Source organism: Mirounga leonina, unplaced genomic scaffold (genome assembly GCF_011800145.1).
Source record: "Mirounga leonina isolate KUSES-001 unplaced genomic scaffold, KU_Mleo_1.0 Mir_115, whole genome shotgun sequence".
Taxonomy (NCBI): domain Eukaryota; kingdom Metazoa; phylum Chordata; class Mammalia; order Carnivora; family Phocidae; genus Mirounga; species Mirounga leonina.
Genome location: NW_023270268.1, coordinates 27,074,507 through 27,101,614, shown reverse-complemented (window position 1 = coordinate 27,101,614; position 27,108 = coordinate 27,074,507). Strand labels below are relative to the sequence as shown.

Below are 27,108 nucleotides of genomic sequence, written 5' to 3'. Positions count from 1 at the left end.
AAAGAGTAAAAAGAAAGCAGCTTTAGCAAATAAAGGGCAAAATAAAAAGTCTTACTTTTCAGCTGTAAATATAGCTAATTTTGCAATTTGTTTAAGATTGAGGAGACAGAACAGAACAGATCCCCCTAGCTTCTAGTAGCTAACCTGGGAGCAACCTAAGCAACTGTCTTAGGCCAGGTTCTCCAGAGGCAGAGCCTGAGAAAGGGATTTGGATGCATACAATTTATTGAGGAAGCACTCGTTGAAGAAGGGGTAAAGAAAGCAAGATAGGGCAGGGGAAGGAGCTGAGCAAGATAGTGTTTCAGCTGAAGACTAGCTTCAGCCTGATCCCATGGGGAACTCTGGAACATAATTATACCACAGAACTGGTGCCATTTTGAGGTAAGGTCCAATTCCATGTATTCTACCTGCTGCCTAGGGGTGGGGTAGGGAGTAACCTTCCAGGTGAATGGCTTCCACTGGTCGACAGCAATTCTTCAGAGAAAGGAGAACCTGTGAGTTTCTAGCAGTGAAGAGTCACAGTAGCTGGAGGATGGGGGAAACTACTCGGAAAGGGGGCACCAATAGCATCCATTTACAGGAAAGTATTTCTATTCTTAGTCAAACCAGAACATGTGGGTTCATTTTTCTTCCACTGACCCATATTTTGTAAGAACTGACAATAAGTCAGACTGGGCATTTGTTCCTAAAGCAAAAAGCCCAGTGCCAATGCTTTAAAAACTCCTAAGCACCATAGTTGGCCATCTGTGGTCTGAAGGAAGGAACTAATTAGAAAACTCCAAAATATGAGTAGACTTGTCCAACAATGCCTGAGATTCTGGAAACTTTAACAGTGTCAAAAGAAAATAATCCAATTCTTCTATTCCTTGGTCAAGGAGAAATACGCTGTTCACTTCTGCAGACCCTAAAGAAGTAGCAATATTAGATAATGTGGGCCAAGGGATACAGGAATATTCTCCAGGAAAGCTTAGGAAGAAGACATACAGTGTTAGGAGGGAAGGGGTAGGACTTAATATTCAGTGCTGTTTCACATACATAGTGTAAGAAGAAAAAAGTAGATGCCAGAATGTTCTGAGAGCTCATTTGCTCTCCCAAGTGCATATTGGTGGACAAATTCAGGGTTATTTGAGTGCTTGAAAACTTAAGAGCCAGAATTGAGTTCTGAGGTTATAAACTCAGTAAACACTCCTTTCCCACTCTTCCCCATGCTCAATACCTTCTTTTCTAAGTTCATCAGATTTTTGTTCAAGCTTTTCGATGTCATCATCCAATCCATCTGAAAATAAGAGAACCACCTAGGAAAGTATTCAAAAAGAAAATTGAGTAAAAAGGATGTCATCGCAACCATAGACCAGCAGATAAAGTAAAACCAGCTTACCTTTCCTCGAGCAGCTGATTTATTCTGAAATGCATCCCATAGAGAACTCAAAAGGTTTGCGTTGAGAAGAGATGGTCCTTTAACTGTTACATCCTTCAAGCTGTTCAGTATGTTTTCACTATAGATCTCAAACTTGGGTGAATATTTTTTCATGGCATTGGTCACTTGAAAAGCCACGCTAACTTGAGTCTCTGTGCCCACCTCACAGCTTACCCCATTGAGGGAGCTGATGGTACGTAAGAGGTCTTGAAGGTAGGTTTCTATCCAAGACTGACCTTCAAGCAAAGTCTGCCCTTTTTCATGAGTTGAGATGTCAAATCCCACCACAATGTCCACAAAACAATCTAGGGTTCAAGGGAAAAGTATATCTTATTAGATCAACAAATACCTTTATTTGTTGGCTTGTTTGCCATATCTGAATCAAGGTATTTGAAATTCTTATTTTGATTCCATTTATAAAGTTGGAAAACAAGGAAGAACATGACTGAATAAAGGAAGAAGCTTAGAATCACTCTTTTATAACTGGTAAAAGTGTAAGTATAGAATATTTTTTTAAGCTGGTATAAAATCTAGATGATTTTGTAACAAAATTCTGAAAGACTTTATTGGGGCCACTGAAAAAGCCACACAAAATCATTTAAGTATCTAAAGTTATATGTGGAAGTGTTAATAGTCTGAAAGAGGAAATTCATACCATGCTACTTACCAATTGAGGTCACTTGACAAATATTAAATTATAACTACAAGGGAAGTATAAAAATATTCAAATAGTCATTTAGAAAAAAATAAATCACAAGAGACTTGTCTAAAGGAATGACTGTGATGATTTCTCTCTCTAAAAACAATCTCTGATTCTTCTTTTCTGAGTGGATGTTAGAAGACAAAAAGAAAAAGGAAAAAAGAAAAACTACAAGAGATCCTTTGGCATCTTGCTTAGTTTATGTCAAAGATGGCATTCCCTTCAGGGCTCAGGCACTCAGGAAGCTGAAGCCATTGCCATTTGGAGATTTGGTAAATACCTAGAGAGGTTTCCCATTTAGAGTGCTTTGCTTTTATCCTTATTAGGGCCAGGGACATGTTAAGCATTGGAGAAACTAGAAGGGGCTTGATAATTTAAGCTGAGCCTCCTAAAGGGGAGATAATCAGAGGAGGATAAAATGATAGTTCATATGCACTCTTCTTTCCAGAACTTTTAGGTTGGCTAAAAACTTCAAATTTTCCAGCAAATTCAGTTGGATACAAATTCAGCAAATCCAGCAAATTTAACTAGCTTGCTTGGTTAAAAAAAAAAAAGGCAGGAGAAGGTGGGAGGAAGAATATGTATTTTTAGTTTGCTTTGTTCAGATAAGCAGTTTTTCAGATAGCTGTTGTGTGGACAAATGCCCACCTATACTGCCTCCAGACACACTGGTCAGTTGTACATTTGCAAGTCTTTGAAATCAAAATGTCACTTTCCAATTTTTTTTTTAAAGATTTTATTTATTTATCTGAGACAGAGAGAATGAGAGAGACAGAGAGCACATGAGAGGGGGGAGGGTCAGAGGGAGAAGCAGGCTCCCTGCCGAGCAGGGAGCCCGATGCGGGGCTCGATCCAGGGACTCCAGGATCATGACCTGAGCTGAAGGCAGTCGCTTAACCAACTGAGCCACCCAGGCACCCTTTCCAATTTTAAAATAAGGGCCAGTAGCTTGATTCACTTTTTTCACCACTCCCTTGTTCCCTGATTCCCATTTAATGAGAAAAGAGCTGGGTGAGGGAAAATAAATCCTTATCTGATAATCAATTTTCACCATGACATTTCAGGTAAATCAATGTTATCAAAACATCTGAAAGGTGGGTTTTCTTTAGTTTTTCTTTATTTCTTATTTTGTCATAGGAACTTTCTTAGAAAAATCTCTTCTCTGATATTTGGAAAGGGAGATGAGGAGAAAGAAACTGGTCAGAAGGAAGCATCAGAATATGTCCTTTCCAAAATTCCTCTTGAATCAATATCCTATCATTTCAATCTTGAGACTGTTGAAAAACGAACAGTGGCAGAAATGCCAAAATGTCATTGAGTGATCCTGGGAACTGTCCCCTCTAAAAATTTGGTGTTTTAACTTTTTGTCTAGATTAGCAAATAAGTTCCCTGTGTTTATTTAACTAATTCAAATTGAAAAGTTATTCCATAATAATGTGATCAAAGGAATAAATGTGAGGAACAAATCCGCAGTTGGCAGCCACATGTCTAAATACAATTAGACTAGGCCATATTAATCAAGTGGACTCTCTTGGAAGGAAGGGTCTTACCAACTCTACAGAGACATCTGCCCTCAAATCAGGAGCCCTTCAGAGCTAACAAGAGGCAAGGATGGTTTTGGAAGTGAGCTGGGGAGAAGGCTAACACTGGATTTCCAAGAGAAATAATGAAGGATTAACCTAGGATAGCAGGAGGGGGAATTGAAAAATGGCGATAAATGCAGTGCAACTTGAGAAGGGAGTCCACAGCACTGCTGTGGAGGGTGATAACAAGGAGAAGCAAAACTAGTGTTTTGAGTGTTTGACTTGTCCTCACAAACCACAGTGTGGAAGTCTGGATGGGGAGAGGTCTTTAAGTGGGAAGGCTCCATGTTTAATTTTAGTCATGGACTGGCCAAGACGCTGCTACTGCTAGGTAACTTTTGGCAAGTCTCTTAACCTTTCTGGGCATTAATTTTCCTGTTTATAAAAATGAGATTATATAGTCCAAAATAAAAAAACAACAGAACAGAGTGGATTGGACTAAGCAGGTAGTCTGACAGTTCCCTGTCAGACTTAAAGGTGGGTTTTAATTATCTGATTTACAAAGTCCATAATTAGAGTTGATGATGGGGCAGATTCTTAGAATTAAGAAATACTGTCAATCGGGCTCCCTGCTCAGCAGGAAGCCTGCCTCTCCCTCTCCCACTCCCCCTGCTTGTGTTCCTGCTCTAGCTATCTCTCTCTGTCAAATAAATAAATAAAATCTTAAAAAAAAAAAAATACTGTCAAGAAGGTAGGATATATCAGTAAGATTAGAAAAAATTTCTCAAATACTTTAAAGGGGAAAGTTGGGCTATTGGCAGTTACTGGTTGGGATAAGAGAGAAATTTGTTTGGGGCTTTTGAAAGAAGGGGTATCTTAGATGAAAAAAAGAATGATCTAGAAAATAGGTAGTGTAAGAGACCCAGTTTATGTATTTCTCAGATTTGCTACCTCCTCTCCACCCAATCCAGGACTTGGACATTTACCCATTGGATAGCCTCAGCTGCCACCATCATCTGGTCTCCCAAAAGTATGCAGGGGGTGGAAACCAGGCTTTGTCATGGCCTCCATCATCCTCAGGGCAGGAGGGCCAGGATGACTCTGGTTCCCATGTCCAACCCAATTGAATTCATGGGAATTCTGACTCCTTCTACCACTTCCAGTCACAGATATAATTCACTGTGTAATTTCCTCTAAGTCATGTAAGAGGAGGTCTAAGAGAGAACTCAGAGATGAGACAAGCCTAGAAATTCTAAAGAATGAACCACAGGATGACACACTGCTCTCTCTGCAAAGGAGAGGTGACCACATTGAGGGGCTGTAACTTCTAGTATTTACTGGGGCAACTGATACGTAATTGTTTCCCATGGAGCTGATATGCCCACATGTAAGAAGGAGCTATTGTGGACTCCTTTGATCTCCTGTCCAAGGCGGCTAACTGGAGGACCAAAGAGATGGCAGCAGAATAAAGCTGAGGGCATCACCAGATGCCCAGAGGCTGAGGAAGGCATAAGGGAACATCTGGAATTGAGACATGTTTACCTTTCTCAAAGGAACTATGGTTGAGAGATCCCCTGCCAAATGTGGAGGGCAAGAGGGAAAGTCTTTGGAAGACCCATGAATGGATCCAGATTTAGATATGGGCTATTGTCACAGAAAACCAATTCTTGCCAAGCATCATCAAGTAAGAAATTTTCTGTACTTCTTTAGCTCTTCTCCCTTCCCCAACCCATTCTGGAACCACGGCTAGCAACAAGAGGGCAGGACCTAGGAGAAGAGGGTAGAAGTGAAAGGTGGGCAACAATGGGTAAAATGCCAACCACGTGAGATCTCCTCTGTCATGGCCAGTGAGCAGACTGTGGGAGGCTGGGAAAGTGGAGTAACCTTGAATGAAGTTTTTAGTTTTAATGGTTACCTTTAGATAGACATATTAATCACCAAGAAAATGTTCACTTATTTCCTGAAAGTGACTAGGGTCAAAGGAAGAGCTGGCCCCCATGAATAAATTTAATGGATCAGTGGTAGACAAAAATGAAGTGACTTTACATTGAGTAAGCATGACACCTGGGATGTAATTATAAAGTTTAAATGCACATTTTCTCATTTAATCTTGACAATGATCTTTGAACTAGGTGCTGCTATTGCTCACATTTTATAGATGAGAAAATTAAACAGAAAAGTTAAGCAACTTGTCCAAGAAAAAAATGGCCATCGAACAAGACTTGGTAGCCAGGCTGTCTGTCTCCAGAGCTGCCTCCTAGCAACCAGATAGCTTTCCTTGTCCTGGTGAAAATCTAGAGTTTCTGTTTACCATAGATAGTTACACAGAACCACAGCCAACCCATTGGGCACATCTACAAAAATAGGAAAAAAATCATCCTTCTTTCAAGATTTTTCCTTCCATCTGTTGGAAAATGTCAAAATAGACTAACTTTTAAGAAGGTATTTACTAACTTCTACAGTAAAGTTTCATAATAAAGATCTAAATCTTCAAGGCTCTTCATCCTTTATACACCTGCCACAGCACTTGGCAGCCTGAAGGCCTTATTGCCAGGCAACCAAAACCTGTCAAATTGTTTACTTCTTTGAGACAGGGTCTCCAACCTCTGAAACCAATGAGATTGTAAACAATGGCCTTTTCCTCATGCCACAGCATTCCCATTTGCAAAGTGGGCATGGGCTCCGGAGCGGGGGTGGGAGGGGGTGGAGGATGGGGGCTGGTGTGTGAGACAAAAGGCTCTCAGATGTCCTGTTTTTCAATCCACAAGTCACAAAGAAATACTTAATGACCGTGAAAAGTTCAATCTGAAATCTAGAGGCACAAATCTAAATTCTCCTACCAGCCCCTGGGGATGTAAACAGAGATTGAGGAGAATGTCAGCAAAGACAGGGAAGGAAAAAATATGAAGGGCACATTAAATACTTACTGCTCTCACCCCCCGAGGTACAGATGTTGCGAACTATCCTTTTTTTGACCTTTGTCAGTTCATCAAAGTTATGAACCGTTAGCTTCTTATCTGCAGTCCCGGTGATCTGAATGAGCTGCTGATCATCCACGTCCCCAATGCCCACAGAGTAAATGTCAATACCTTTGTGTCTCAGGTCTTCAGCAGCCTGGGCCACCTCATCTTGGGACTGGCCATCTGTGAGGACCAGCAACACCTGCGGGGTACCTGCATTTATGCGGCTGCCCATGTCTGGCTGGAAGTAATGCCCCACGTGCCGGAGTGCAGCGCCAATGTGTGTGTATCCAAAGATCTGCTGGATGTTTCCAATCTGAAATGATATCTCCTCTTTGCCTATGAAAGTACCCAGTGGAAATTCTGGCCGATAGGTATGGCTAAACTGAGCAGCACCTATACGTACTCTGTTGACACTGACATCAAAGTCTTGAACAACAGATGCCAGGAATTCCTTCATCTTCTTGAAGTCATCTGGATGAATGCTATTTGAACCATCCATGAGGAAAACAAGATCTACTTTTTCAATTTCACAATCTACAAAGAAGAGGAAAGGGAATAACAACAACAAAAATCGGGTTATTTTTTCTTTAACTTGGCAAGTGCAGATTATGTGTTTGTAGCTATATAGAAATGATATTTCTGAAGACGGTTTCTTATCATATGCCATCCAGTGGTCACATTAATTGAGAGGAAATAAAAACAATCAGTTCATAAAGGCACAAACAGCTCACACATCCCTTTAGGTCTCTCTTGGGATTTCCATTTGGTCTTTTTTTTTTTATTTTTTAAATTTTATTTTATTATGTTAGTCACCATACACGTTCCATGATTCCTTGTTTGCATATAAGACCCAGTGCTCCATGCAGAACGTGCCCTCTTTAATACCCATCACCAGGCTAACACATCCACCCACCCCCTCCCCTCTAGAACCCTCAGTTTGTTTTTCAGAGTCCATTGTCTCTCATGGTTCATTTGGTCTTACACCATTTTCTTTTCAAAGATGCCAGAGAAATGGGGGTGGTGCCACAGAAAACTCATTCTTACCTGCAGTGTGGCCTCAACCCTTCCAGAAAGCCCAGTGATAGTGGTAGCACAGCAAGAGAAAACAAAATAGCACACATCCACTTAGAGACTCAAACAAAAAGACAGATGGTCTGTATGATTCACTTGGCCTCCCTGGCTAGTTTTGCCAAGCAATACTTTCCTGATTATTTTTTTTTTTAAAGATTTTATTTATTTATTCATGAGAGACAGAGAGAGAGAGAGAGGCAGAGGGAGAAGCAGGCTCCCAAGGAGCAGGGAGCCCGATGCGGGACTCGATCCCAGGACCCTGGGATCATGACCTGAGCTGAAGGCAGACGCTTAACCATCTGAGCCACCCAGGCGCCCTACTTTCCTGATTATTATTAGGGCGAACTGAGGTTTTAAAATCATGCCTTCCAGCCTATATCTTGTCTGTTTTCCTCTCTTTCAGCTCCCTTGCTGGTGCATATAGGCAAAAATATGTACTTGAGAAAAATATTTTTGGGCAATGCAATATAGTTTAGAGATGCTTCCTTTGTATTAATACAACAAATACAAAACAAAAAGAATAAGACCACTGCCAATGAATGAGTTATGCTTGGCACATGCTCATGTGTGTTCTGGTAAACATTACCATTTCCTTGAATTCCCCCAGAGATCTCACCATTGACTTAATTCTTGTCAGCCTAAGATTAAAGGTATCAGAGATTCCTGCAGTCAAGATAAGCAAGGAAGAGATAAAGAGAAATATGGTAAATCAGTTAACTCATTAAATTCTTGTTTCAGTTTCAAATAAGGGAAATAAAGCACTTTTTTTTTTCTAACACACCCAAGGGAGAACTTCCAATACAAAAATTCAAGGTCAACTTTTGCATTAGGCTTAAAAAGGACAGATCGAATTTTAGACACAGGCCAACAGAAGCTAAGAGCTGTCCCAGTTTTCAGTGAGACCCAAACAGATTTCATTAGTTTTATGAAAGAAAAAGGTAGGAGCTGTCTTCTAAGGAGGCAAGACATATGAAAGCCAGAAAAGTTAAATAATTTTTAAAAAGAACTATACCCAAGATGTTGGAATCCTGGATTAATAGCAATTCATCTAATAATACTTAGTTATTTTAGTAAAACACACCTAAATAAAACATACTAAGGAATTTTTTAAAAAAAGATTTACGTGACAGAGAGAGTCCGAGAGCACAGGCAGGGGGAGCGGCAGGTGAGGGAGAGGGAGAAGCAGGCTCCCTGCTGAGCAGAGAGCCAGATGCAGGGTTCCATCCCAGGACCCTGGGATCATGACCCAAGCCAAAGGCAGACACTTAACTGACTAAGCCACCCAGGCGCCCCAGGAATTTTTTTTAATAGACCATAGTGTCCCTTTAAAACAAAGGTGTAGAGTGGCAGCTGAATAAATGAATGAATGACCACATACATACATAAATGTGGCAATGTAATCTCTAGCTGCTGAACTAGAAACATGGGGCAAAGGAAGTCCACTGTGCTCTGCTCTAGAAACATCGGAGTCTGGAATAGTGTGTTTAATATCAGGCTCTGTGTTTTAAACAAGCTTCTGCTGTTAATAGGCAAAGGGACTGGGATCTTCCAGCCTGCAGGACAGAGGACTTCAGGCAATGACTGCTGGTTCTTAGGAAGAGGTGGAATTGGATTTCTTGTGTGAGAAGTGGGACAAAGAACCAGTGGATGGAAAGGATGTGTAAAACAACTTTGTGTTCTGAGAAACAAAGCCTGCTCAAAAATGGTGAATTCCCCATGATTAGAAGAGTTTAGGCAATGAGCAGGAAAGTTGTAGGAGGTATTCCTCTTTGGGGAGGAGGCCCAATGAAATGTCCTTGAGATCCTTCTAACCCTAAGATTCTATAACAATGGGAAGTTCTAGGACGATTGGTGCTCCTACTCTCCTCTCTGGAGAACTTGCTCCAAAGGGCTATTGCTTTTGGTTTCTCCCTAACTTGGACCTCTGCTGATAATCAAGAAAAATTTAACTGACAAATCTTACCTACTTTTGAAGAGTTACATACGCTGGCTGACACATCTGAAAATATTCCCTTCAGGCCTCCAAACGTCTCCACAAAGAAGTATTTGTCACTCGATCCTGCCATGGCTAGCAGCTCCACGGGATTAGCACCAGCAATCCCCACGGCCAGGACAAGAATGCCTTTGTCCCTCAAGGCCTTGGCTGTGGCATTGAGCTTATCAGCATCGTGGGATTCCCCATCGGTGATCACAATGAGGACTTGGGGGACCCCTTTGTGCAGACGGCTGCCCCCGGCTTCAGTGAACATGTGGTCTGAGAAGCCTAAGGCCTCGGCGGTGTAAGTATTGCCCCCCATGGGCTGGTCCTTCTGGAGCACCGAAATCACCTCCCATTTTGTGCCAAGGTCACCCAGATAAAACAGCACCTCTGGGTCATCAGCATACTTCAGAGCCCCAAACCGGACCTGATTCTTGCCAACATCAGCTTTTTTCACCAAGTCAACCATAAAGTCTTTCATGATACTATATTCATCATGGTCAATGCTTCCAGAGCTGTCAATTACAAACACAACATCCAAAACTTCTATCCTCTTGCATTCTAAAAGAGGAGGAAAAAGGAAAACCACATGAGATTAGCTTTAGACATCATGGGAGACTCTTCTTCCCACGCCTGTTTTTTTAATTACCAGAGTCTCGTCTGCATGGGATCAAGCTGTACATTAGAATGTCCATTCCCTGGGTAACAGACAATACACATAGTTTGTGCTGCCAGTATGTAGAAATAGTAAGGTAAGCTTTTAGGACAAGGCAGACATGAAGCCTACTGTAGGGGGTATGAGGGGGGCAATAGTCACAGGATCATAGGAATAAACACTTCAAATGCTTTGGACTAAAAAGGAAAAAATAGAATTCTGTAGAAATCTCCTGTATAAATAGTTTCTTCAACATGTGCTTTCATGTACACAAATTCTTTTTTTTTTAAGCCCAGGGAGATTTTATTCTTAAAATAAACCTTCGGGAAATGACCACATGAAAATGAATTTGGCAACACTGTATATTTTTCCCAGTTTTATGATAGCTAATTCTTCAAGGTTACATTTTCTCCCTTTTTAACTTTCCTGAACATTATCTATTTTCATTGTTGGGCCTCATCATAGAAATAAGCCCAATTCACACTTGGCCTAACTCAGTGGTCCTAGCATGACACACCTGTTAACTTTTCAAACTTTGGGTCAATGACATGGAAAAGTAAAGCAGGAAAGACCCCATTAATACTTAATCCATGTGTGTGTAACATATTCTATCTAAAGGTGCAGAGTTCCAAATTCCAACTCATTCATTCTGGAGAAGTGAAAGGTCAGTTGGTTAATGATTTAGTCCTTATGTAGCACAGTCTCTCTATAGGCCTTGGAAAGGTATGTTCCAAATATTAACTCACCAGTTCTGGAGAAATGGAATGGCAACAGAGTAGTCATCTTCCCTAGAGGCTCATCCTATTTCCTTCCTCTGCCAGCCACCTGCTTGCTATTTGGCAGGGCTGTTGAAAACTCTAGAGCCAATGTAATTACCCTACTGACTAGAGGCCACGTTGTACATAGCCATAAACCAAATTCTCAAGAAAGGCTGGTTCTAAAAAAGAAGACACTACGTCTCTCTGGCTTTTGGCTACCCTGAGGAGCCTGCCTGGATTACCCAAGGGACTGGGGCGGGAGGGGGGGAGGGGGTAGATTTCTCAGTGTTGGCACATTTCGAAGAGTTCAGATTTGTTCTGCATAGAATTATCAGGAAATACAATCCAGGTATATTTTCCACAGAGCACAGACTACCCACAATCGCCAAACCTTCCAGTGGAAATTGAACAGAACTGTTATTTGAAAAACACCGTTCCTCTCTTTCCTCAAAACTCCGTTAAGATCCATCTACTTCATAGAGATTTTTCAAAATGCCTCTGTCATCAAGCCCCATGGATCACAGTGTAAATCAGTCCCTTACATTTGCTGAACTTGTTTTGTCACTTGCATGACTGCAGTTTCATGGAAGGAGGATGGGGACTATACTATTTACTTCCTTTGAGGCATCCATGGTTCAAGTTCCCATACTATATTCTTCTTTTAAATCACAGTGTTTTTACCAACATTATCTCAGTTTATAGAAGTATTGGTTTTCAAATACTGTAAAAACAAACATCTACATTGGACGTTAGGTCAAAGGGGAGCCACCTTGCTCGGGAGGTTATGCTCTTGTACTGCTTGCCTCACATGGAGCCCAAGGACACAGGTTATAGCAGGCTGGCCCCTTGCCTCCAGGTAGACAGACTCTGTGGTATAATTCATGCTCTAGAGTTCCCCATGGGATTGGGCTGAAGCTATACTCTAGCTGAGACCACCTCCTTGCTTAGGTTCTACACGTGCCCCATCCTGCATTCCTTACTCCCCTTCTGAAAATGCCTCTTCAATAAATCACTTCCACAAGAACCCCTGACTCAGCTTCTGCTTCCAGGGAACCAGACCTAAGATATCGCCTTAGTGCTCTCTGCCTACAAATGGGAAACAATCTAGGTGGACCAAAATTGTTCTGTATTAATTCAACAGTTCTGTTGAGGAAAGGAGCATTTTTAAATATGTAGGTCAAAATCTACTAGGATGAACATTTCAATTAAGCAAAAAGTTTGCAATGTTCAAATAGTATTCTACTAAACATATGTTTGGATAATCCCACTAATGCAGGACACCTACCTTCACGGGGGCTGCATATTCCAAAAACAAGATCATCTTCAATGTGCTGCAGGATATCAAAATTCTCAACATAAAAAACCATCTCTGGCCTCCCGCTGATTTCCTCAAGCTGGGTGACATTGGAACCAAACACCCCCACAGAGTAGATAATTATGCCTTCTTGTCGAAGTGCTACTGCTGGGTCCTTGACTATGTCCTGAGCTTCACCGTCAGTGATAAGGATGAGAAACTTTCTGACATTGGGCCGGGCCCCCTTGGCAGGGCTGAAGTACTGAGACACAAAGGTCAGGGCACTACCAGTCAAGGTGGTTTCTCCAATGTGCATCATCCGGTCTATTGCATCTGAAATGTCATTTTGGGACATATATCTGTTGAGCTGAAATTCCTCCTTATTGATGTCACTGAACTGGACTACACCGATTTGTACTCGATCTGCCCCAATCTGAGATTTGCTCACCAGGTTTTTCATAAATGTTTTCATTTTGATGAAATTTTCAAGTCCTATACTGCCAGAACTGTCCACCAGAAACACGATGTCCGCTTTCATCTCTTTGCAGGCTGTATGGGAGAAGGCAAGAAGTTTATTCAAGGTGGCTTCGGGTAAAAAGATTAATGGTAAACAAGAAAATCCAAAACACAAATAATTCTATGTTGAAGTTAAGTGTGAGCTTGGTAAGGATTGTAGCAAGTAAATAAAGCACTGAGAGGCAATAAAAGTGAGACTACTCTGTTGTTATTAATATATAATTCAGGATATCTTCAGCACTATTGACAATTTGGGCTGGATACCTTTTATTGTGGAGGGCAGTCCTACAGTATCCTATAATGCATGGACATTTAGCAGTATCCCGACCCCTACCTGTTAGATGCCAGGAACATTCACTCAGTTATGACAACCAAAAATTTCTCTAGACATTGCAGGTATTCCCCAAGGGGGCCCAAATCACCCCTCGTTGAAGACTACTGATACAGTTCTAAAAGGTTTCATAAAAGTTTTATTAAAAAGCAATTTAAGTAACCTGAGGTACTCCTTCAAAATCAGAAATCATTTGCAGAGTCTAATTATAAGTCTATCCTAGCAGGGATTTGTGGGGAGAGGCTAATCAATATTTACGAGGGAGAACTCCTTCAAACATCTTTCTTATGCTTCAGATATTAATTAGAACAACACTATAACGGGCTCCTAGTTTTGCTCTGGAGAACAAACACAGCTACACAAGTCAACAAACCTTGACTTGGAAATTTATGCTGTTTCTCTAAACCTGGGATGTCATACTGCAGGGAGGTAATTTATGAGCTGAAGTCAAAAGGTAAAACCACCATGTCCCCTACCTTCTTCAGCACAGATTTCTTGAACAACTTGGTTTCTTATGTCTTTCAAAGCATCAAAGTCATGCACGTAGTATACCCTCTTCTCCTTGCCTGCAATTTCTCGCAGCTGTGTTTGGTTGGCCTCCTTGACCCCAATGGCATAAACACGAATGAGCTCTTCTCTCAGTCTGTTCGAAGGCTCCAAGATGCTATCCTTGGACATGCCATTCGTCAGGACAACAAGATGACAAGGCACTCGGTTTCCTCGCTGCTTCTTCGCTTTTTGTAAGAGCCCTAGTGTGAAATTCAGGGCTGCCCCTGTGTTTGTGTTCCCACCCATCTGCCGGATGTTCTCGATGGCCTTTCCCAAGTCGTGCTTGTTAGTGTATTTATTGATCTCAAATTCCAAGTCCCAGCTGTCAGCATACTGGACAGCCCCAACCCGCACCTTTTGGGGAGCGATGTTGAACATCCCTACCACCTCTGACAGGAAGGTCTTCATTTCGTGGAAGTCTGTGGCCTGGGTGCTTCCAGAGCCATCAATGAGCAGATAAATGTCTGCTTCTTCAGTATCCACACAACCTAAAATGGAACCAGAAAGTTGGCTGTGGCCCTGAGGCAAGTATGAAGAAGGAATGGGAAGAGATGGGAAGTAGAACAATGCAAGCGTCTTCAGACAGAAAAATGGAAAATAGCTTCTAGGCGTAAAAGATACTCTGCTAGCCTAATGTAGGGAGATCTTAGCATCACTGGGACCAAATGAATTGCTTCTGACAGTTTAAGACTATTTGGATAGTTCTTGGTCATGAATCAGAGCAAATCTGGATACAATAAAATATTAGAAAGAAAACTTGAAGATGATTTTTACAAGTTACTTTCCTCATTAGTGAATAACTGCTTGGCAAACAGGCAAGCGGTATGCTGGGGAACAGAAGGTATTTAACGGGATATTGTGGACAGAGGAGCTTTCTTTTTTGAAAACTTGAACAAACTACTCATCTACTCCTAGCCAATTCACAAACCTAGGGGTATTGTCAATGGCGTTATTTGCATAGAACAAGGACACTTTTATAGTAAACATGCTAGAAATATTTGCTGATGAATGTATACATATATATGCACACATAAATTATATAGTATGCATGCGTATATATGAAATATTTAAAATGCATCACTCTCCGTCTCTCCAAACTCACAGATAGCAGAATAGCACTTCACAACAAATCACTCGGTCCTCAAACCAAATCATTCTTCCGGTTTCTTCTTCAAGTTGGAATTTGAGGATAGTGGGAGAAAAGGAGGGAAAAAGAAAAAAAAAGAAGTAAAGGCAAGAGCAGGGGAACACGAGAGGCAAAGGAGAAAAAGGAAAAAGGAAAAGGCAGAAAAATAACAAAGGATGGTGCTCTGGGGTGTTTAGAAGTCATGAAGAATCCTGGTAAAGCTGCACAGAAGAGCAAGTAAAAGGGAAATCCCTCCTCTCCATTCCAGCACCTCAATGGCTTTCATTCTCTCCCAGTTTACACTTCCTATGAGCAAGCAAAGGTAGGGAATCAGGAACTTATTCTCCCTATCCACAGCATCCCCTGCCAACCCCTTCTCTATATAGGCTACCTGAGAGACAGGAGACAAGAAAAGGCTCTGAATCATCCTTCTCTCAGCTAAGGACTTTACCGGATTTGAGAGTTTCAGTGCGCTCTGAAAAAACAGAGACCGTGTGCGTTATCTGGTTCCGCAGCTTCTTCAGAAACGTCTGGTTGTGAGCGGCCAGGTCGGAGAAGGTTTTCAGTTTGGACACGTGCTGCTCGGAGGGGTGAGAGGCGATCTTTTCTAGCTGGCTCTCGCTGGCCCCCTCGACGCCCATGGTGAAAATGGTCACGCCCTCGCGCCGGAGGTTCACGGCTGCCTTGGTCACATTATCCTCTGAGGGTCTGTGGGTCACCAGCACGGCAATCTGGGGCACCCCCTGATTCTTCCGACTGCCATTGCGTGCACTGAACACTTCCTTCCTGATCTTTCTGATGGCAGCTCCTGTGTAAGCCTTCCCAGCCCGGGGAGAGAGGTTCTGTATATTCTGGAGAACCTCTGACTTATTTAAGCCCCTGCTGAGTGAATTTATCACCTTCGTCTCATTGCTGTAGGTCACGAGGCCAACCCTCATGCAGTTTTCCTTTATGTCAAGAGCAGATACACTCTCTTCCAGGAATTCCTTAAGATATTCAAAGTTCTCCTGGCTGCCATTGACAGACACATCCAGCAGGAACACCACATCAGCCACAGACGGGCCTTGGCAAACTGTGTGGACAAGGAATGAACAAGCACAACTTTAGCTGGAGGTTCGGCATCTCTGCTCAGCATTACAAGGCACGGAGAACAACTACCAGAACCTGGCTACACACTTAAAGAAAGAAGGCCGTGCACAAAATGATCATGAAGCTGAGACCACAAGGTCCTAGATTCAAATACTAGACCTTAGCTCAACTCCCAGCTTTAATTTCCTTATCTGTAAAAACAGTATTTATCTCATGAAATTGTTATGGGGATTACATGTGATAATGTGCTTAGCATGGGGTCCAGTACTAAAAGTCACTCAGTGAACAGCTGCTACTGTGATAATTAAAATGTCATTAAGATCAGTAGGTAGAGTCCAAATATTCTTAAGTTATGGTAATGGACTAGCAATTGCACTTTCCATTATTTTATTTGGGAAAGAGGCTTGATATTTTCCTAGAATAAACAAGAAAAGCATTCTCCATTATCAATTAGACAATTATACTGTCTCGTTCAAATGTATTTAACTGGCAATAATGTGAGTTTCCTACGTTATTTATACTTGTACAGTTTGAGCAAATTGTTTTTTACTGGCTCTCTCCCGCCCCTCACCTGAATGATGTTCATAAACACCTGGCCATTCTTATTAATACAAGAGGACAGAGCTGGACAGCAGGTTGGAGGTGGAAGAGAACCCAGGGAAGCTGAGCAGCAGAAGTGAGGCAGTATGGGGCTGTAGCTATGAGGGTCTGGGGAATCCAGGGGCCTGATCTACCCAATTTCAAATGGCAGCCTGGCCTGGGGCCAGGCCATTTCACCTCGAAGGATCCCTGCAAGCTTCTCTCTGTAGAAGCAGGGGTTTGGTCTACCTGAAGTTGTTTCTAGCCCTAACATTCCGTGATTGCATTATGTGGTTTCAGCCGGCAAGGATTTCTTTAGGAACAAATTTACGTTTTAAATGAGCCAGTAATAAAACTACGTAGTACCGAAAGCCCAGGGAGGCCTAAAGCTCTGAGATAAGCTGGGTGTTAGAGAGGTATCCCTGAATTTTAAGATGTGTTGATGACATGCAACGTGAGACACAGAAAGCCAAGACTTGTGGGTTCACTGGATTTACAATGGCCGCAATCATTGGGTCCCCTTGAACATATGAATATTTAACATCTGAAAATGCAGTTCGGCTTTTGGGGAAAGGGGTGTTCATAGTTTCAATCCTCTTCCCATACTGGTTTTTCAAAAGTATTTAATCATCATTCCTATACATGTGCCCTAAACCCACCTTCTACAAGAATATCATCGGCTGCTCCATCCCTGTACTGGGTGGCGTCCTTGATGATCTGTGTCATGTTTTGGGAAAACGCGCCAAGGTCCCTGACCGACCGGAGCTTGATATGGAACTGAGCGGTGGCCATGGCCTTCAGCTCCTCCTCAGAAGCATCCTGCAGCCCCACAGAGACGATCCTCACCCCGTCTTCCCGCAGGGCCTTGGAGGCCTCTTCCACGTCATCCTCAGACTCCGCGGAAGCCAGGACCACCAGAATCGGGGGAAACTGCTTCCTGTCCCTCCTGCTGGCCGGTGCAGAGAAGTAGGTCCCATGTGCCTCCCGGAGAGCGTTGCCGATCCTCAGGGAGCCGCCAGTGAAGCTGAAGTTCTTCTTGAGGTGGTTCAGCATGGGGTTCCTGCTCTTGAAGGTGCTCAGCTGGAACTCACTGTGGAGCTGGTCACTGTACTGGCCCAGGGCCACGCGGTACTTGTGGGCCGCTATGGGCAGACTGCTGATCATTTTGTTGATGAATGCTTTCACAAGTGGGAAGGACTTAGTTCCCAGGTGATCAGAGCTGTCCACCAGAAACACGACATCTGCATACTCAGGGCCTACAAACCCAGAAACATATAAACAAAGCAAAAATTTTAGAAATTTACTACCCCGTTGAATGCCAACCATTTGTATAAAAACTTACTTTCCTTTATTTGTATGTTTAATACCTTCCCAATGAACTGAAAATAATAGCCTGAAATTAATATTCTCTCAAGAAAAGGAAGCTCTGTTTCTTGGGCTGATTCCTTCCATACACCCTCTCATTTGAACTCATCACAAATTAAGCATTACCTTTGTATGGAATTAATTAGAAATAGATAAATTTAGAGAAGTAAAAAATCCTGGGTTTTTATATCTTTAGTGGCTGATTCACTCCCCCTTTTTTGCTTTTAGAATTTGATCTCCATTTATACCAATAAAAATTTTAATTGAATCACATTGCTTTGAATTTGTTAGAATGGAGAAATCTGAATGATACTCTTTCATTGTGATTCCTCTTTAAGCAATGCCAACAGTGATCTGATTAACTTATATACATATTAGCTTTGTATTCCCAAGTGTTAAATTGATGAAGTTTAAAAAATACCTAAAAATCACAAAAATGTGGCAAATTTAAAGTTCTTTATAATATTTTTTGATGAACCATATGAGTGAGCATTATAATTGGTCAATTTATTCTTACATAAGTAAAACTTGATAGAAACCAGAATGCCTTAAGCTAGGAAAGGGATTATAGTTTTAGTTAGTAGTAACATCATAATTTTTATATAGGAATACAATACTTTGTTGAACTTTTAAGGCTTCATTCAATGCCAGGTTCAATGCTAGGTATATAAAATGAGATTTTTATGTGATAGAGATTCACTGGATTTAAGCACAAAAATGTTGTTTATTGGTGATCTGCTGGTTTGAATTCAGAGTTCTCACCACTTTAGTAGAAGATCCATTTCCTGTCTGGGGAAGGGAGGGAAGGGTCTATCTGTCCGATGGTGCAGCTTTAAGAAAATACAGTATAATGGAACAAAGAACCGAAGTCCTGACTTTGTTATCAGCTAACTCCACCTGCTCTGTCAAACCATTCCACATACTTGGACCTCAGGTTCCTCACCTTTAAAATGAGTGGATTCAACTAGAAAATATCTACAGTTCTTCCTCAGTCAGATTCTGATGAGCTGAAGTGGTTGTGAGATAAATTCTAAAGAAATTAAAGTAACTTCAACCTCTTCCTGTCTACAATTGCTAGGAAACCAGCGTTGGCACCCTACGTGTGATTTCGTTCTCTTGATAGCAGTTTGATCAAGGCATAGAGGATAATATTCTTTCCTGTCTTCTAAAGAACCTAATTTCAACCAGTTTGAGACTCCTTTGATGACCATATAGCCAGCAGTGACTTTAGGGGAAGAAATAAGTGAGGGTGAATTAACAATGTCTTCCAAGAGAAGGCTGGAGCCCCTATGAGGACTGTCAGGGGAGCCCTGCCCAGGATGGCTTGACTTGTGGCCAAAAGTGATCTTTCTATGCATGAATAATGCCCCACTCCTCGTGTGGAGAAAGGAAATGTAGACAACTAGCACATGAGATAGAGTCATGTTCTGATATGGTCCAACATTATGTCTGAACCATGGGACAGTGGGGAAAAAGCACTGCTTCTCTTTAAAAAGCTTAATCTCAAGCCCAGTGAGATAGCAAAGGAAGATGTTTACGGAACAAAGTCTAGTTTCTCTCTTCAGAAGGTCTTGACTTGCTTCCAAGGTCAGAGTCCTTGAGAAAACTGTGAAAGCCAATATAGGTGGCCTCGGACATGAAGTGGCCAGTGTGAGAACTCACTATTTAGAGGCAGTGGCGGCAGTGAAGGGTATGTCAGTACTTGGACTTCATGTCCACGGGACAAAGACTACTGACAGACAGCTATGGAGCTTTCTCTTCAGGGCAAAAGCACTTTCTTTACAATAAGGAAACATTTTAAACTGGAGCAAAATCTGGATACTTAACTAAGACAAGGTTTTGGCACAAATGAACTAGGAAGAGACATGCCAAATTTTCTAGGCCTGAATCTAATATTAAAAGAGAGAATTTTCATACAAACTCCCAACAGACCTCAAAGGGGTTGAAATTGAGGACAAAATAACAGCTCTTATAGCTTTCTATCATAACCAAGGAATAAGGTCCAGAAACAAATGAGCTTTAAAGGAACACAGGTTGACATCAAAAAGAAATTGAGCTACATTAAAATCAAATCAAAGCAAAACTCTTAACTTTTAAGTAGGTCAAATCATATTATCTATTTTCCATAATGAAAATTAAGGAAAATAATTCTTTTTTTTTTTTTTACTTACCGGGATCTTTGTTCAGAGAGACATGGGAACAAATTATTATGAGGAACAAAATCAGCAGCATTTTCATATTATGACCTAAAATATTCTCCAACTTGAAATCTGAAAGGCAAAAATATAAACACCTAAAATTGTTGTGGATATTATTTTGGAATCAAGACACACACATAGGAGCACACAAAATTTTATAGCAAACTGGATGCAATAGAAGGCAGAATCCCTGAGTTTCTGATCTGTGAAGTACCTTAGGGAAAAAGATCCACAAGCATTTACACAATCATAAAAGTTTTTCCTGGTCTAAGACCCTGTAGAAACATGAAATTTTGGGCGCCTGGGTGGCTCAGTCGTTAAGCGTCTGCCTTTGGCTCAGGTCATGATCCTGGGGTCCTGGGATCGAGCCCCGCATCAGGCTCCCTGCTCTGCGGGAAGCCTGCTTCTCCCTCTCCCACTCCCCTTGCTTGTGTTCCCTCTCTCGCTGTGTCTCTCTCTGTCAAATAAATAAATAAAATCTTTAAAAAAAAAAACATGAAATTTTGGATTTCAATGGAGGGAGCCAGATGCATTCTAGTTCCAACAATACTTTGTGTCCCTATTAGTCATTATCCCCATATCCTAGTGTTACCTTCGGTCCCTTCACTGCTAAGACAATTCAGAGTTCATGGCTGGGACACAGTCTAAGACTTGATTTGTAATTTCTCTATCATGAACATGTACGTGTGTTTCATATTTGAGCAGTAAGTATTTTTAGATGTGGTCAAAATTCCTTGTTTTTTCCTTTTCCTACACTAACCATTTCCCTTTATCCTTAAATTTGAGAGAAGACATAAAAGTAGTGGTCTTCCATTTTCCATAATGATATCTTGCTCCTCCAAATGACTGAATTTGCACCAATTTACTTCCAACTACCTAGAACTGTGTGAGGCAAGAGTTTTCAATTCTACTTTGACCTAAAGCATTTTCGGCCACCTAGAATTATTCATTTCATAGAATAAAATAAAATAGTAAAGATATTGAAAATAAATATTTTTATGAAGCAGGTTGGGCTCATTTATTCATTCATTCATCCACTCAGTGAAAAATCAATTGCTCCATATTAATAAACTAGTATCTCTGTTCCTGCTGAATTCTTACCCAAACATGATTTTGCAATATTATATATGGCTGTCTCACTTCTTGTCAGGCAGGCTCCTAGTGCTTAGTACTTCACCCCTTCAGAAAAGGGACCTGTACCATGCAAAATTCCAACCCCATTTCCTCACCTACTCCATCATCCTTCTGACATTCCGGAATTTGGGACTCTGCCTTATTCCTTCATAAGCCTAGATGATATAAACTGTTCAGGCTGTAAGTCAATTTATCAACTTATTCCGAGGTAAACAGTGAACTGGAAAGGGCTCATAAGAGGTTGTTTTTAGTTCAACCCTTCCATTTTAGAGGCATGTTAGTCCTAACATGGATTGCCTAAATGAAAACCAATTCGTAATATCTCCAAATTTTCTACAAATGTGTATAACAACAAATTCCAACATTTGTTGAGCCTTTACTATGTGTCATACCCTGTGCTAACTGCTTTACATTTGTTCTCCTATTTGATATTGATAACAAACCTAGTAGCAGGTGATATTCTTATTTTGCAGATAAGGAAACAGATTCATAAAGGGGAAGTAAGTAACAGACTCAATCACATTGATAAAATGGGCCACAGTTGGATGTACAGCCCACAGAAGATCTGTCCTTGCAAACTGTTACCCTGCATCCCAAACTCAACATTGTGAACACGAAAAGTGTCTCCAAGTTTCTTTCTGAAAGTTAAAACCTGGATAGAAAAGTGAGGATTAGGAAAGGCCACAATAATCCCAAAGCAGCATGAAGCATCTGGAAATTTCCCCATGCAGATGATCAATACCATGATACAATAAAAGTTGAGTTGTTTGGAATAGCATCTTGCAAAATAACTTTCTTGCACCCTTTAAATGGAATCCCAAATCTGGTGTGTTATAAAGCTACACTTTGTGGAATCCACATGCAAAAGTTTCTCTTAAAGTGCATATGTGCCGTGTTTTGTGTATACAGTCAGACTAATAGTGGGCTAAGCCTCCAAGCTCATGCTTAGAAGACTGGGGATCATTTTGACCATATCAAAACATGAATGAACTGCCTATAATCTGTTTGCTGTTCTACTCCCAGACATGACCAGGATTTACATAAATTTTTAAATATCTGAATATTTAAAAACAATTAAAAAAAATACCCAAAGACATGAGTGGAGAAGGAGAGATTTACTTAAAGTAATAACATAAAATTTAAATTCACTGTACACTCCATCTTAACAATGAGATTGTTATAGAAATACTCCCGAAGGCACAGCTCTCTTTAATCTAAGTTTTGTTGTAATTCATTTATTCTGAATCAAACAAGCTGAGGCCAATCTACTTCTTCTGGAAATTGTAGGCTATAAAAAGCTTTAAAAAAATCTGGATCTCTGTAAATTTTCTGTTGAGAAGGTAGAATGTTTCTAATTTAAACCACAGCTGCAAAAGCAACACAGCCACCAAACCCTTGGCTTCAAACCCAGAATGTTTAGAACTTGTGCAACACCTCTCTTGAGGCTATTAAGAACAAGGGGTTTCAGGGAGACCTCTGCCCCACGCAAGCCAATTCATAATCTAGGACATGTCTTCAAAAAAATATTAACAGCCCAGAAGGGATACTAAAGAGACTTCAGCAAAATTAAGATAAATGCCATTTTTTCCTTTAAAATGAGCATGCAAGATACATCATTTCCAAGCATATGGGTTTTATTTTTCAGAAACAAGAATATTGTCAGCTGTTGCACTGTAAGAAACAATACTGGGTCTGTGCTGCAAAGTTCAGGATAAATTGTCATTTGCTTATTTACCGCCCCCCCCATCTCTTCCATTATTTCCCTTTCTTAAGCTGTTCTACTTCTCAGAAGTCAAAAGATAGAAAGAAAAATATCCAAAGAGAGACAACGTTCACGCTGAAATGCTACAGCACAAATCCTTGGCACACAATTGGAACAAATAAACAGTGAATCAGTGATGGTAAGCAATACAAAACACACAAGCACTCTTGGGGCAAGCAAGCTGCATAGTTTTACTAATGTCATGTTTTTCCTAATTGCAGTTTCTAGAATCACAAAGAGAGGCTGTATATAGACTGATCATATTGAACAAGGTCATTAGGACCTTGCCATTTTGTAAAATTGACACTCGTGTGGGTGGAGGAATATTTGATTCAGTGGAGAGAGCATAGGCTATAAAGTCTCATAACCTGGGTTTCACTCTGCTCCTCAGTGGTTGTGTCACTGGACGCCCCACCTCACTTCTGTGGGTTCCTAATCTGAAGCACAAGGGATTACATCCTCCAAATTCCAACTGTCATACATTACTGTTCTTTGATCTAACAAATAGTACTAGAAGAAAAAAAGTGACCAGTTAAGCCAAGAGCACAGTGAAATATCAAGCACATGTTCTGAAACAGTCTTAGGGAGGAAAGTAGTCCTTAGACAACCACCTGTGAAGGTCCTGTGTTAGAGGGACTACGACAGCAAGAGAAGGAGCAGGTCTCAGTTATTGACCCCCTCTGGGTCAGAAGCTCTGCTGGAATCCTTCCAGACCCAAGGACATCAACATAAGGGGACTAAAATTTCAATAAGGCAAACCTTATTTTATTTAATCTTGGAGTTAAATGACCCACTTAAAAATGAGGAAAATATAGAATAAATCCAAAAGAAATATAAAAATACTAAAATACTAAAAATTTGAGCAGAAATCAGCAACTAAAAAAGATAAAAGAAACTCAAGAATTGAAAACACCCACCTCACAACAGACTGATAAGAGAGAGAGAGAGAAGACACAGATAATTGTACGAATGAAAAAGGAGACATAACTCTAGATAAGGCAGAGACTTAAAAAATTGAAGCAGTAGTTAAAAATATTCACAGAAAACTCCAAGCCTACATGATTTTACTGGCAAGTTCCAAACTTTCAAGAAACATATCATTTGAATCTTCCACAAATTCTTTCAGAGACCAGAAAAGGAGGAATATTAGCTATTTCCTTTTTGGGGGGCCTATAAAATCTTGATATGTAAGTTAGACAAGGACAGTATGAGAAAGGAAAATTAAACACCCATTTTACTAATGAATATAAATACCACCTATAATATTTCCATATAATTATGGAAAGAGCCCAGATGTCCATCGATGGATGAATGGATAAAGACGTGGTATATGCACATTTGGTGCTGCCCCTCCTGCATTGCAGAGTTGTCACTGTGCCATGTCTGCAAGCTGGGGATGGCCTGTCCCAAGACCCACTTGCAAGGGCTAAATGATGGCATTCTGACCAGGAGAACATGAGCGGAAATGACGTCATCCACTTCCCAGCCTGGCTTTATACCACCCACAGGGCGCTCTCCCATCACCTTTTCCCTTCCAGTTGGCTGGAACGGAGACAATCTCAAAAAACAAATGTTGACAACGGCCTGGGGACCCCATGACTGTGTGGAAAGGGGCTGCGCCATGAATGTGTTGATATGCCTACTTCTGTTAAATCGCGGGTAACGTAAATTACTATTGTGTTTTCCAGTATAGATTATTGGGTTTATTTGCTACAGAACTAAATGTCCCTCAAGCCAAGGAAGCTCCCAACACTGGTAATGGTAGGATAGCACAAAATGGTAGGGGCAGGAAAGAATTTGTGATCAGGGCATAGGAAAATTCCCGAGGCACAAGGGGACTCACTCCAATAACGACTGTGAGGTCACACTGGAATTATTCAATGATCCAGCTGTATGCAGGCTGTGTAGCCTCGCGGTCAAACTCACAGACAGCATCTGGTATCAGACTACCTGATTAAAATCCTGCTTGGGTGGCCCACTAACTGAGTGACCAGGCAAGCAATGTAATCCCTCTGTACCTCTCTCTCATCTATATAAAGGTGTTAGTACCCACATCCACTTCAAGCGACTGCTGTGCGGGTTACACGGACTGATGATGCATGCACAGGAGTTGGTGCAGCCTCTGCCTTGCTGTAGATATTAAATTTTTATTCATTTTTATTCTTGTTATTGCCATCTTTACAATGGGATGGCTTGTGAGGAGAGCAATCTAGACAAGACCTGGCTAAGGAATACCCTGGAAAGGAACTCTATTTACTCCCTGTCCTCAAGTCCTTCCGTCACACATTTCCCAGCCATAGCATTTGTACAGACTGGGATAGGTACAACATTGTACACCTTTCTGTGCCTCTTCATGACCACTATCTCCCCAAATCCTGACAGCACACCTGTGAGGTAGGTAGGAATTTTTTTAAGATTTTATTTATTTATTTGACAGAGAGATAGCGAGAGAGGGAACACAAGCAGGGGGAGTGGGAGAAGCAGGCTTCCCGTGGAGTAGAGAGCCCCGTGTGGGGCTGGATCCCAGGACCCTGGGACTATGACTTGAGCCGAAGGCAGATGCTTAATGACTGAGCCACCCAGGGGCCCCTAGGTAGGAATTATTATTTGTATTTCACAAAAGAAACATCTGAGGCTTAGCAATGTTGAGCATTTCTCCAAGCTACACCAGTCTCGAGGCTCTGAGGCCAGGACTTTTCCCACTACATTATATTGCTTTTCTTAAGGCAAAGCCTTGCATGCTCTCCAGTTCTCTGAGGATGAAGGAATTTTATTTTATGTGTTAGAATGGATCAGATAATCTGTTTGTTTTTTTTTTTTTTTTTACTGGAAATGGTTTCTTTGAATTGTTTTCCTTCTCAAGAATATCAACTGCTGTGAATTTCTGCTCTTTACAGCAGATCCCGTTAAGTCTGAATAGAGGTTTCTCACCTCCAAGTTGCTGTTTTTCCCTGTTTGGCTGAAGCTACGAAAGGGCAGCCATACTGACACAATTCACAAAAGCCAACAATGACATCAGCTAGTCTGAGATCTGTCCAGCAATACCCAAAAGGACCAGGGAAGTAATGAAATATGTTGGGTCATTGATAAAATATTTATTTATTGCAGCCAAATCAAAAGCATACATGGCTTAGGATTGCAGGAAGTAGAAATTAGGTCTAAATGGTCCCCTTTAATATCCTGGCAGTTAAGCCCAAAGTAGATAGTTGACAAATATCTACTAATTGATGACCTCTTAAGTTTCAGGCTTAGAAAAGCACAAAGTAACTGAAGAGATTCAGACACAGAGTAGCATTCTAAACTTGGATTTCTATCGGCTTTGAAAAATATTAGAATCTTTGGAAAATGTTCTGACTTGCATTAAGCAAACAAAATAAAGAGTGACTCATAACATCCCTGGTTTGACAGACTATAACGGAGCAGGGGAGGGGGGACAGGTGAGGGTTCCCATAAAGAATAAGAAAAGCAAAAACTTACCGAGTACTTATTGTGTGTCAGGACTGTTCTAAGGGCTACACTTAATCCTCTCAACAACCCAGTGAGTATCAATAAATACTACTCATTTTATAGGTGAGATAGCTTGCCAAAAGTCATATAGCTATTAATTAATAGAAGTGGAATCAACTAATCAAATGTGAATATAGTGTCCCCAACTATTTGCATACACTGAGGGACATAGACCTAAATCTAATTGCTGAGCTGTAACAAATACACTAAATAAATAACATGCATAATTTAACAGTTAATTGTTGACTGTAACTGCCATCTCAGTAAAAAATTTGCCCAGGCTAGAAACAAAGGAGTTATTATGAATTCCTCACTTTCATACCCTTAAGCAAACACCGTTGATTTTATTTTAAGACGTAGGTCTCAAATCCAGCCATTTCTCAACACTTTGACTTCTACCTTAATCTAAGACACCATTGGCTCACCTGCATTTTACCAAAAGCTTCCTAATTAGACTTCCTGCTTCTACTCTCTCCCAACTACTGACTCTTCTAGGGTGCTGTAAGTCAAAAAAGGAGATAATATCACACATTTACTCAAAATTCCTTACCTTGTCCATCCAGGCCCTACATGCTCAGGATCCTACTAATCCA

At 41.1% G+C, this 27,108-nt stretch overlaps 1 protein-coding gene across 1 annotated transcript in view; it reads right to left on the bottom strand.

Annotated features, from left to right (window-relative positions):
* COL6A6 (collagen type VI alpha 6 chain) overlaps nt 1-27,108 on the bottom strand; it is a 137,017-nt gene that overhangs the window by 89,096 nt on the left and 20,813 nt on the right. Inside the window, exons 2-10 of the mRNA XM_034994555.1 lie at nt 20,086-20,184; nt 17,209-17,805; nt 15,333-15,953; nt 13,683-14,243; nt 12,351-12,908; nt 9,638-10,213; nt 6,568-7,137; nt 1,379-1,722; nt 1,217-1,295 (exon numbers count right to left, since the gene is read on the bottom strand). Of these exons, the coding sequence (XP_034850446.1) occupies nt 1,217-1,295; nt 1,379-1,722; nt 6,568-7,137; nt 9,638-10,213; nt 12,351-12,908; nt 13,683-14,243; nt 15,333-15,953; nt 17,209-17,805; nt 20,086-20,152 (3,973 nt within the window). The 5' untranslated portion in view covers nt 20,153-20,184. The remainder of the gene's footprint in view (nt 1-1,216; nt 1,296-1,378; nt 1,723-6,567; nt 7,138-9,637; nt 10,214-12,350; nt 12,909-13,682; nt 14,244-15,332; nt 15,954-17,208; nt 17,806-20,085; nt 20,185-27,108) is intronic.